The 13363-nt window shown below is 38.6% G+C and overlaps 1 protein-coding gene across 3 annotated transcripts in view; it reads left to right on the forward strand.

The window, feature by feature from the left end:
• Positions 1-13363, forward strand: part of gc2 (guanylyl cyclase 2) — a 34126-nt gene extending 20763 nt beyond the window's left edge. For 2 of the 3 annotated variants that reach the window (XM_052142062.1, XM_052142081.1), the window contains 6 exons: positions 7375-7567; positions 7798-7972; positions 8059-8157; positions 8740-8834; positions 10119-10204; positions 12079-13363. In XM_052142062.1, coding sequence (XP_051998022.1) covers positions 7375-7567; positions 7798-7972; positions 8059-8157; positions 8740-8834; positions 10119-10204; positions 12079-12199 — 769 coding nt within the window. In that variant the 3' untranslated portion in view covers positions 12200-13363. Of the gene's footprint in view, positions 1-7374; positions 7568-7797; positions 7973-8058; positions 8158-8739; positions 8835-10118; positions 10205-10305; positions 10395-12078 lie in introns of all 3 variants that reach the window. The other variant, XM_052142072.1, reaches the window with a different exon arrangement.

The raw sequence follows: 13363 nt of genomic DNA on the forward strand, positions 1-13363 counted from the left end.
CTGGGAAAAAAAAGCGGAAAACCTCCGTTTCATCTGCGTGTATTTTACCAGTTGCTGCTGACACCTAGCTAGAGTCTGTGTTTGTAGCCTTTAATCCTTAAACATCTGCCATTTTTAAGCACGCATCGGGTCTTCCCGTATTATTCTCTTATCGGGATTCAACTGCACGCATATTCCACCTGTATCCGCGTTCTATTTTTATCGCTGTTAAACTGCGTGCATTTATTCAACGCGCACCCGTTTTTTCTCCTCTGTGGTACACAGATTATTGCATCGATCTCAAAGCACCGCTTATCAAGAACAACCACCACCAACAACAAACAATTTTGTGAGGGATTCAAATCAATCTCAAAACCCTCACCGCTCAGGAACAACGAACAATTTGCGGTAAGTTATGGCATCGGCTCATGTTATTTGTTCATGCATTGCATGTCACATGTTTAAAATAGCCTCCTCCATCAGCAGTGAGGGATTCACTTGTGATAAATGTAAGGAATTAGTCAGGCTGACGGAGAAGGTTAATGAGTTAGAAACTCGCATCTGAACGCTAGTAGAGGTCAGTGAGAAAGAGAAGCCGTTAGATACTGTTTCGGATGCGGGCAGTACAGAGAGCAACACACACACTCAATAAACCCCAAAGCCCAGAAGAACTTGATGAAATAACAAAAAATTTAAATGCAGTCTTCTCTAGCACCCTTGATGTTGTCGCCCCACTTCGATTAAAGAAAATTAAAGAAATAAGCCCTGCACCATGGTACAATGATCACACTCATGCTCTCAAGAGAGCAGCTCGGAAAATGGAGCGCATGTGGAAAAATACAAAATTAGAAGTATTTCAGGGTGCATGGAAGGATAGTGTCTGTAGCTACAAACACGCACTCAAAGCTGCCAGGTCAGCATATTTTAGTAAACTAAATAAAATAACCACAACAATCCTAGATGTTTATTCAGTACTGTGGCTAAATTGGTTAGGAATAAAGCCTCAACCGAACCAGATATTACATCACAGCTCAAGAGTAATGACTTCATGAATTTCTATACAGATAAAATTAAAATAATCAGAAATAAAATTGGAATTATGCAATCATCTGTCATAGCGCCTCAGAAAACAGTGTCGAATAATTTCCCTCATGTGCAACTTCAATCCTTCGCTATCATAGGTCATGAAGAGCTAACAAAACTTATCGAAACATCAAAAGCCACAACTTGTTTGTTAGATCCTATACCAACTAAGCTCTTAAAAGAGGTATCTCCTGTAATATCAGAACCTCTTCTTAATATCATTAACTCCTCACTATGCTTAGGACATGTCCCAAGAAACTTTAAAATGGCAATTATCAAACCGCTAATTAAGAAGCCACAACTTAATCCTGGAGAACTTGCTAATTATAGACCGATTTCAAATCTCCCGTTTATGTCAAAAATACTAGAAAAGGTAGTATCCTCCCAAATATGTTCATTTCTACAGAGAAATAGTATATATGAAGAATTTCAATCAGGATTTAGGCCTCATCACAGTACAGAGACTGCACTTATCAGAGTTACAAATGACTTGCTCTTATCATCTGATCGCGGCTGCATTTCTCTTCTAGTGATTTTAGATCTTAGTAATGCATTCGACACGATAGATCACGACATTCTCTTGAATAGGCTAGAGAATTATGTTGGAATTTGTGGAGTGGCATTAGCATGGTTTAGGTCATAATTAGCAGACCGCTACCACTTTGTCTATGTAAATGAGGAATTGTCAAACCAAACAAAAGTAAACTATGGAGTGCCACAGGGATCAGTTTTAGGGCCTCTGCTTTTCTCCATGTATACGCTTCCCCTGGGAGATATTATCAGGAATCGTGGAATAAGTTTCCACTGCTATGCTGACGATACACAACTTTATATTTCTTCAAAACCTGATGAGATTTCACAATTCTCAAAATTAGCAGAGTGTATTAATGAAATAAAATATTGGATGGCCAGAAATTTCCTTCTACTCAATTCTGACAAAACAGAGGTTCTAATTATTGGACCAAAAAACTCTAAAAATAAGCCACTAAAATATAATTTGACTCTAGATGGATGTACTGTTACATCATCTTCAACAGCGAAGAACTTAGGTGTTATATTTGATACCAATCTGTCCTTTGAAAATCAAATTAGAAATGTTTGTAGAACAGCATTCTTCCACCTAAGAAATATTGCTAAATTAAGGCATATGCTCTCGGTTGCTGATGCCGAAAAACTAATTCATGCGTTCATGACCTCAAGACTAGATTATTGTAATGCATTACTGGGAGGATGTCCAGCAAGATCAATAAATAAACTTCAATTGGTTCAAAATGCAGCAGCCAGAGTGCTGACGAGAACCAAGAAATATGATCATATTAGCCCCATTTTATCATCGTTACATTGGCTACCTGTTAAATTCCGTATTGGTTTTAAAATTCTGTTAATTACGTACAAAGCTTTGAATGGTCTAGCTCCGCAGTACTTAAATGATCTTCTACCACGCTATATTCCAACACGTTCATTAAGATCACAAAATTCTGGCCTATTAATAGTTCCTAGAATATCAAAATCCACTAAAGGAGGAAGATCCTTTTCATATTTGGCTCCTAAACTATGGAATAGTCTCCCAAACACTGTTCGAGATGCAGACACACTCTCTCAGTTTAAGTCTAGACTAAAGACTCATCTATTTAGCCAGGCATACACACCTAATTTATCCTCCAACCCACAATTAGGCTGCTTTAGTTGGGTCTGCCGGAACCAGAAGCCAGAAACATTGAGCATGATCTCTAACTCTGCAATAAATTAAATGGCATCTACGCTTACATCTTTTTATTTGTTTCCCTGTCTCAACCTCGGGACTCCTATCCTGAGGTCACCAGAACCGGCTGGATCCAGCACCGTTCCTGCTTCATGTTGGACTCCACTGCTACATATCACAGAATGATGATGACTAAATGCAGCCGGTGCCAGCCAAACATCACTTCAATCTATTATGACGGACTTCAGAGGATGAAATGATGCAAACTCCAACCTGCATCACCTCGGTCTATTTATGGACTACGATCTTGAAATGAAATGCTTAGATTAACTATTGCCAACAAAAGCCTTCATCAGCCAATTAACAAGGACAACTGCATCTATGTGAACTTCTGCAATTAATCAAGATGGACTTCAAAGACTTTGGTCATTAATCTTACAGTTCAAACACAATCAATGTTTAATCACTGACCCTTAACACTTAGTTTAATAATTTTAAACCATGATTTTACTTATACATAATTAATATTTACATTACATTCATAATGTTAGCCAGAGGGGAACTGGCCCCCACAGTGAGTCTGGTTTCTCCCAAGGTTATTTTTCTCCATTAATCTACATCTTATGGAGTTTTGTGTTCCTTGCCACAGTCGCCTACAGCTTGCTCACTGAGGTTATTAATACAATTATCATTTAATTATTTTTAAACACTATTAAAAATCGTATTTTATCTAAATTACACAATGATGATTAATCGACTTTATAGACATTACAGTTTTATCGTCTGTTAATGCTGATATTCTGTAAAGCTGCTTTGAAATGATGTGTGTTGTGAAAGGCGCTATACAAATAAAATTGACTTGACTGGGCAAAGTCCTCGATGGTGCCGCCGAAGAGGCCGAACTGGGAGACAGGGGCGTTGAGGAAGCACTTTGTCGGTCTCACGCATCTCGAACAAGTTCAGCCACAGATGTCGTTCCTGGACCACGCGTGTGGCCATCGCTTGCCCGCGTGACTGCGCTGTGACCTTCGTGGCTCTGAGGACGAGGTCGGTCACTGAGCGCAGTTCCTGCAGCACGTCGGGATCAGGGCTACCCCGTGCAGATCTTTAAGTGCCTTGGCCTGGTGGAATTGCAGGAGGGCCATGACATGCAGGGCGGAAGCGCCGTGTCCGGTGGTGCTGGTAGGGTTCTCGGGGCACAGGTGGAGCGCAACAGCCTTGTCCACCTGGGGAATCGCTCCGCTCTGCCATCGCTGGTAGTGAGAGCGGATCAGCAGGTGGCTTTGTGACGTGTGGAGAGGGGTGCCCTCCATGAAGACGTCAGCTCATCATGCACTTCCGGGAAAAACCGGGGGGGGGGCAGCTGTGAGCGGCGCGGAGGCATCAGGAACCAGTCATCCAACCGCGATGTCTGTGGGGAGGACGGAGGGTTCCAGTCCAGCCCCACGCTGGTGACGGCCCGGGCAAGCATACCAGACATCTGTGCATCAGCCTCAGCCTGGGCGTGCTGGCCCGAAGGCGGCAGCCCAGGGGAGTCAGACGCCGCGCTCTCTGATGCAGCGGCGAGCTCATCCACCTCGAGCTCCAGAGGATAGGCAGGCTGGCTGTGAGGCGAGCCGCTGTTGCCTCGAGCACGGACGGGAGTCAACGAGTGTGCCGGGGGGTGGGTGGTCCGAGGGGGCTTACCCGGCAGAGCTGCACCTGCTGCCATCCCCAGATCACCTCCATCGCCAGGCGCATCCTCCTCAATCCCGTGGGAAGAAGGAGCAATGCGGAAGCGGCTGGAGTGGCATGCTTTCTGTTGAACGCGAGCCTCAATCGCAAAGTTGCCAAGGTCAAGCCCTCGCAGTGAGAACATGATGATCCTGAAATACAGATGTTGAAAGACTACATCATGAAAGGATGGCCTGCTGAGAAATGCTCAGTTCACAAAGATGTTCAGAAATATTGGACATTTAAAGAAGAACTCATCAGGACTGATGTTAAAGCTAAAAAATTCCAAACAAAATGAGAAATGAAATGCTGGACTGAATTCATGAGTCACATCTGGGCATGGTGAAATGCAAGGAAAGAGAAAGAGACATAATTTATTGGCCAGGAATGTCAGCTCAAATTGAGAAAATGTTATCTCAGTGTGCCATATACAACACTCATCAAAACAGTCACTCAAGAGAACCACTAATACCTCACACATTGCCAGGATAACCATGGGCAATGGTCGGTACTGATTTGTTTCACCACAATGGTTCAGAATATTTGCTGTGTGTAGACTACTTCTCCAAATTTCCAGAAATTGCAAAGCGGAGTGACTCTACGAGCAGAGGAGTGATAACTGCATTGAAATCACTGCCAAACATGGTATACCGGATGTGTTAATATCAAATTATGGTCCACAATATGCCATTCACGAATTCAAATGTTTTGCAGAAAACTGGGAATTAGAGCACAAAATGTCTAGTCTGGGATATGCTCAGTCTAATGGACAAGCAGAAAGAAGAGTCCAGACCATCAAGAAAATGCTCATAAAGTCACAATGTGAGAATGGAGATCCATATGTTGCATTGATGGAATATCGCAATACTTCACTAGATGGCGTTGGAATGTCACCGGCACAACTTTTAATGGGGAGAAGGTTGAAAACTAAACTGCCAACTTCCACTGCATTGTTGACTGCAAAAGGAAGTGACAGAAACACCAAACAATTGCCAGACATATCACCAGGGGACAAAGTGAGGATACAGCAAGGACAAATCTAGAAACCTGCAACAGTTCTGAAGAAGCATGAGTTGCCAAGATCAGATGTTCTTCGCACATCATGATTACATTGTTGACTGTTGTTAGACAAATGTTAAGGTCCTGAATTGTTTAAAAAAAAAAGGGAAAAAAAGGGTGATGTAATGTATTCTAGTTTAATATGTGATACGTAAGATGTACGTAAGAGGAGTCACGTGAAAAGGTGGACCGGAGAAAAGCATGTCAGTTCAGTAACCACCTGTGTGTCGTCTGATTTATTATTAATAAAATTAAACACAATAATACACCTGGCAGTTGAGAAAACTACATGCAATTCCAAAGCATGAGAAATCTGAATTTAAATTGAATTTATTATTAAAGTTACACACATTGAGGTGTGGGATCATCTGACTACAGAGAACCCTGAGCTTTGGGCCATTTTCCTTAAATATCCAGACAGAATACACATTGTGTACCAAATGGTATTATCCTTTGAACAATGAGAATTTGGGGGTGAATGGGTTCTTGGCTTCCTGGTGTTAAACCTTCAAGGAGGGGGATAGACCTCCAGAATTATTCAGTATTTGCCAAAGACCTTATAACTTTGTTGTCATTAAGTTTTACAGACCTTAATAAGAAAAAAAAAGAATACTATACCAGTCACACTGAGACATTTTAAATTATACCAAACATGTTACACTAGTTACATTATTTGTATACATCAGATATGATAATTTGTTACATACAGATCTTAAGTAAGTTTGAGGTGATTCTGAGCTGAATGGGAACAGAGGAGGAGGAGGGGGAGAGAATGGGACAGATGTGGAAGGGCAACAATGAGGTGTGAATTTGTAATCTTCGCTCAGTGGGGTGTGGTGCCTCAGGAAGAGTTGCTAATTGTGAGAAAGTTCATATGTTGATTTTCTCAAAGATCATACATTTGCTCTTTGCCTTTGAATGCAAACACATTGGCACCCCGCCTTACACATATAAAATATACATTTTCAAGACATCATACTTATTGATGAAATACATGGAATTTGTAAATTTTTAAAAAGCTAAAATTTGACCAAAATTATGAAAAATTAATGATAAAATTACATTTGTAAAATGAGTATTTCGTAATATACCAGTTTACAAGTTCCCCATGTAAAATTAACGGCATTAGTTTAGAGACATTTTTTTCTTCATTCATGATGAAAATGGACATTTTAACGAAAATATACCTGAAATATCATTGATTATTTTCATTAATGATAATGCTAAATTTGACTGTATAGTCTTTGGGACACATCTTTGGTTTGTGTCAATGAAGGGGTACTTCAGCCTTCCCTAAGACCCATTAAATCTCCTAAAAAACATATTTAACATTGAATTATTGGGTTGAAACTCCATAACTTTTCCTTATCTAATGTGAACTGATTATTAAAAAAAATCAGCCTCATACTGTTCATCTGATGTCCTCTATGAAAATTGCTTCATTATGTATAATGCGGTCTCAGAGAAACATTTATTTTATTGTATTTTTCAATTATGATGTTATGCCTATTTACTGCTTTGTTATTCTATGGGATATCAATCAAAATTCTGAAAGACCACTTTCTGATACAAAAGCTTCAATTATCTGTCAACAGGGATGTTATCAGGTCAGTGGAACCCATTTAAAGACATTTAAGGGGATGAAAAGAGGTTTGTTCCATTTTTACACACACATCATTGGGGTCTCTGGGACCCCAAACATATAAACCGTAAATTCAATCTCAACAGAACATGAGGATTAATTTCAGTTTTCAAGTAGCTACTAGAAGTTGAAAACTTTTAAATGACATTTTTAAAACATTCTCTGAACTTTATTTTTGTTGCCCAATCTTCTCTAGGTCAGTGGCAGAGGCTTTGAAGCTTGGCACTACAGTCGAACCAGAGTATTTTGACAGTGTCAGTCTCTACTTCAGTGATATTGTAGGATTCACCACAATCTCAGCCAATAGCGAGCCCATTGAGGTGGTAGACCTTCTCAATGACCTTTATACTCTGTTTGATGCTGTCATCGGCAGTCATGATGTCTATAAGGTAACAGCAGTCATAGAACATTAATAAGTATTAAATAGATTTGATTTGTTGTATGTAATTACTGTTTGAGCAAATGTGGGTTTGGGTGTTGCTCAGCTTTTGCAGACATGCAGACAAAATCGCTTTGGCTTCCAAAGAAATGTCTTTTATTTTGTTGTTATGTAAAATTGTTATCCTAAATATCTTAATTACTTTTAGTATACTAATGAATGTCTCTCTGTTGCCTGCAGGTGGAAACTATAGGTGATGCTTATATGGTGGCATCAGGTGTGCCCATGCCCAATGGGAACCGACATGCAGCAGAGATTGCAAACATGGCCCTGGACATCCTAAGTGCTGTAGGCACCTTTAAAATGAGACATATGCCTGATGTACCTGTCCGCATCCGAATAGGACTTCATTCAGGTGAGACTGATCCAATCAATTTGGTTTATAATTAAATTAAGAAAATGTTCAATATTTTTCAGATGCTATCTATGTGTTCTTATTAGGACCTTGTGTAGCTGGTGTAGTGGGTTTGACCATGCCGCGGTACTGTCTGTTCGGGGACACTGTTACTACTGCTTCTAGAATGGAGTCCACAGGAATGCGTAAGCCTACGAAAATTTATTTCACTACTAAAACATAAACAACTATATTTCAGAGTTATTTATGTATTGATTAGAGCCTTAAGACAGAAAATGCTAAAATTGTTAGAAATTTTTTAATTATTAGCTATAACAGTCAATGACTGAAAAGACTTTCATTAGGTGTTTTGTTTTTGCCTGGCAAAATAATAATAAAATTATTATTTTACAGTAATAATTTATATATAAAAAAAGGCCCTTAAGGTGTGTGTGTGTGTGTGTGTGTGTGTGTGTGTGTGTGTTTATGTATCACTTTGTGGGGGACCAAATGTCCCATTAAGGATAGTAAAACCCAAAATTTTACATTGTGGGGACAATTTGTCGGTCCCCATGAGGAAAACAGCTTATAAATCATACTAAATTATGTTTTTTGAAAATGTAAAAATGCAGAAAGTTTTCTGTGAGGGTTAGGTTTAGGGGTAGGGTTAGGTTTAGGGGGTAGAATATAAAGTTTGAACAGTATAAAAACCATTATGTCTATGGAAATTCCCCATAAAACATGGAAACCCAACGTGTGTGTGTGTGTGTGTGTGTGTGTGTTTGCAGCGTATAGAATCCATGTCCATTCCAGTACAGTGAAGATCCTGTTGGAGATGAAATTGGGTTACAAAGTAGAGTTGAGAGCTAGGACAGAACTCAAGGTGAGCTCTTTATTCAAGACAAATCAAAAGGTTTTATATATAGATTTGTTTGTGCACAATTTCTCCAATATCACTTATAATTTCACATAATGTGCCACATATCAAGATTTCTTGGGTATAGATCAAGTTTAGCCCTGGTCTAGATTGCACTGTTAGTGAAGACTCACACAGAAACAATTCTCAAATAACTTCACTTAAATCCTTTTTGCATGTATTGTGCATAACATGAGCCATCTGTTTTCCGAGTTAAAGTCAACATAAAATCAAAATGTACCCTTACTGCACATTGCTTGTAAAAAAAAAAAAAAAAAAAAGGTTGTCTTTCAAATATTTTATCAAGTTAATAATTTGCTCTGCCTCTGAAAAAACTTTCTATTTGGCTGAAGTCATAAACGGTGTGTAAAGAGCCCAATATACTTCCAGAGAAGTTCTGCAATCTTCGTTCGGGGTAAAAAGTAGTTCGGAACAGCCTAACACCACTGTGAGAGGTGTAAAACCTAAAAATGTGACATTAAAATATGTAATCAATGACTTTATGCCTCATTTTTATGAGTAGAATTCACACAAGATTAGTAAAAGATGCTTTTTAAACCACTCAATGATGATTTATAGTAAAATATAGGCAGTATAAAACACTTACATTCTTGTTTACATTCTGAATTCATGATGCTAATGCGCTAACACGCTATACTCAGCCATAATATGCACCTAATTAAACAAAAAAGCATGACATGTTCTTGGAAAATGTCTCTAGGTGAACAATCATACAGTTGTAGGTACATTTGCACCAGCTTGCTGATAACTCTGCCCGCCCGTGTGTTCATGTTGACTGATCTTATCTGACTGAATTAGCTGTCAGCCTCAAGGTAGGTGGAGCTCTAGGTCACATCTACCAATGACTTGGACCAGTGGTACTAAGCAGGTGTTTATCAGCCAGTAAGACATATTCCTAAAAGGCGAGCTGTTACGAACCACTGAAATGAACTCATAAACACCTTCTTTTTGGCCAGATTTTGTTCTAAATTATGTCACACACGTTCGTTCTTCGATTTCATATGAAGTATGTCAATACTTCTTTTCAATGTCTAATCAATTCCCGATGGATAAAACCAAGCTCTGTATTACAATTTATTCTCATTAAATATGCTGTTTCAGTCTGAAATATGTCACATTATAGAAGTAAAGTAAGTAAAATGGCTGGAAATGGCCAACGGATGGATTAGAGTAATGGGTTTAGGGACCATAGTGTATTTTCCTCCATCTCTCATCCTCTCTTCTCCACAGGGCAAAGGGATAGAAGAAACCTACTGGCTGACTGGGAGGGAAAACTTCACCAAACCACTCCCCGTGCCACCTGTACTGAAGTCAGGGTAAGGGGAGGCCTTGCCCTGGCCTGTGTCCCACAGGGTGTGTGTGTGTGTGTGTGTGTGTGTGTGTGTCTTCTGTTTATCTTCTCCAATGTATTTTTCAGGCAAAAGGCTCATGGCTTGCAGATGGAGGAAATAGCCGCATACAAGAAGCGGAAAGCAGAAGCACAGCTTGCAAAGAAGAAAAACTGAGGTAATGTTATGCATGGAGAATGTATAACATTACACAGTGTGGCTCAATGAGACAGAAAGAGGGGGGCGGGGGGGTCAGGAGGGGGTTGGTGGGGTGTCCATTCTCCAACGATAAATGACTCAGTTCTTCTACTTTCAAGTAAAGTTTCTTAAGTGATATTATATTATCCTTCTGTTTTATTTTTACAGAATTGTTCTGTGTATTTCTGCAACTGTCAGTTCAAGCACGCGCTTAAACACATTTTGGAAATTTATATAACTGACTTTTTACCATAGAAACGCTTAAAGGGAAAAGTTAACCCATAAATGATCCGTCTGGCATCATTTACTCACTTTATTCCAAGCCAGAATGACTTTCTTCCGTGAACTTAAAAGGAGATATAAGGCAGAATGTTAGGGATTGACAGCCTCAGTCACCATTTACATTTGTTGCATCTGTCGCAGACAGGCTTTCGGTAAGGAAAGGAGGAAGCAGGAACCAGATTAACAATCAACAAGACTTTAATTACAACATAAAACACTGAACTGAAACACAACAACACAGAGCGCCCGCGTGCATCTCTCTCTCTCTCTCTCTCTCTCTCTCTCTCTCGTGTCGCCGGCTCCTCCTTTATTTCTCTCTCACTGATTGGGCAACTCAGCGCCGGGCTTGCATCCTCACGGGCCGGCCACGCCCTTCTCCTCATCACAGCATCTTTTTACAATGAAAGTGAATGGTGACTGAGGCAGTCAGTCCATAATATTCTGCCTAGTATCTCCCTTTGTAACAGAAAAAGTAAGTCATTCAGGTTTTGAACAACATGAGGAGGAGCACAAGCTGACAGAATTTTCATTGTTGGGTGAACTATTCCTTTAACACAAAATTAAATAAATTATGTGTAATTTGGTGATGTCACAATTTCCGGCAACTTTGTTTACCCTCAGATATTTTTGGTCTTGTCAATTTGTGACTTGCCAGAGATAGTCGTTATAAAAGTTCTCTCCTTTCAGATTGGATGGCACTCCTCAGATATGGATAGCTGGCTTTTCAAAATGGATCGTCGGCTATGTTTGGCGTGCTGTTATGTTTCTGTTTGTGTGTTCTGTCATGCTCTGAATGTCTTGTCTGTTCTCAGTGTTTCATGTATCATGTCTTAACATAGAGCTAAACAAACTATATATATTCAGAGTTTTGCTGTCCCAACTGTAAATATTTTTAAACCAATACAGAACATTAAACATATACGTTGAGAAAAGTGGTAACACTTTACAATAAGGTTCCATTGGTTAACATTAGTTAATGCATTAGGTATCATGAACTAACTATGAACAATATATTTTTATAGTATTTATTAATCTTAGTTAATAAATATACAATTGTTCATTGGTAGTTCATGTTAGTTCATAGTGCAATAACTAATGTTAGCATATACAACTTTTTATATAACACATTTTTTTAAATATATTACTATAGATTGAAATTAACATTAATCAAGATTAACAAATGATGTAAAAGTATTGAACATTTTTAGTTCATGTTAACTAATGTTGATAACTAATGTTACCAAATAGAACCTTATTGTAAAGAGTTAGCAGAAAAGTTAATAATAAATGCTAAGCTGATAAATGATAAATATTTGTCATTTGGTGATGATGTATTAGGTAAACTAAAGCTGGTGTTCCTTCTCTGTTTTTGTGTCTTACAGACAAGATTCTAAAGATTTTAAATTGATGCTTCAGAAGGCCGTGAAGAAGATCTCCACTGTGCGTCACGTGGCTCATCTCACCCTTTCTGATGAGGGCAATGTCATGATCCACCATCACTGATGACCTTTCACCTCTTTTGACCCCACACCTTCAGGCAGAATGAAATGGAATGCAGAGAAATGGAGGACAAACTTTGAAAGCACCATGTCCTCATTCTTGCTTCTCAGCATTTAATGAGTCAAGCTTGAGTGAACTGTTACAGTAACTGCACAGGGACGTCTCTTTTGTTTCTTATGGCAGAAATTCAGATCATTTGATGAGGCATTCCTTATGAAGAAGCTTTCAATGTTTAGTACAAACTCCCATGGATGTCATCACCAGTGCATATACAGTACTTTTAGCCTTTTTAATGTATTTTTATTCATTTATTTATAGCTTTGTCACATAGAAGACGATCATAGAAAATGATCATAATCCATGATAGGATACAAATATCAAAATATGTATTACAATGCAAGAATCCCTATTTTATTGTGATGGTAGCAGATTGAGATAGTTTTTAATATGAGGAAAGTAGACTGATGGTGCATCAAATAATTTAGTCTAATAAATGTAATGAACTTTTTTGGTCTCAGAATATTTCTCTTTATCAGTTTACAAAAACTCATGTCAAGAATAAAATACTGAAATCAATTCTTACAATAATTCAAATACAAAATATAAATGGTTTAAACAGACAGATATTATATTTTAAATATATATATATATATAATAAAAAATATAAGAGTACTGAGCTAATGAAAATAGCATTGGAGCAGAATGTGCCAAACTATACTTTATAGCGTCTTGAAATGACTTCAGTCACTGAAATGCTGTATAACAGTGCCCTCTTGTTATTGTATCAGTAATCGCAGCAGATGGCGACCTATATTGTCATACCCTATGTGGATTATCCAGTAATGATTCTACATAAGAAGACTGCAGAGCCGCGAGGTCACCCCTAACCAGATTACCATAGAAACCTGTTCATAAACTCACAGCAAGTTTACTCTCCAATGCATTAGTCAATTATAATAGTTATGAGTTCTATATCTTCACCTTCTCATTGCAATTTCCATGTTCCTTGGAGCTTTATGGTCATTTCTGTCATTACTCAGCATTTATTAAGAAATACAGAATATTAACTAATTTCTATTTTATTATTCACTGTCAGTGTTGGGTGTAATTGGATTACAAAGTAATTAGTTACTGTAATATAATTACTTTTGACGCACAAAAAGTAGT

This window comes from Xyrauchen texanus, chromosome 2, assembly GCF_025860055.1.
Source record: "Xyrauchen texanus isolate HMW12.3.18 chromosome 2, RBS_HiC_50CHRs, whole genome shotgun sequence".
Classification (NCBI taxonomy): Eukaryota; Metazoa; Chordata; class Actinopteri; order Cypriniformes; family Catostomidae; genus Xyrauchen; species Xyrauchen texanus.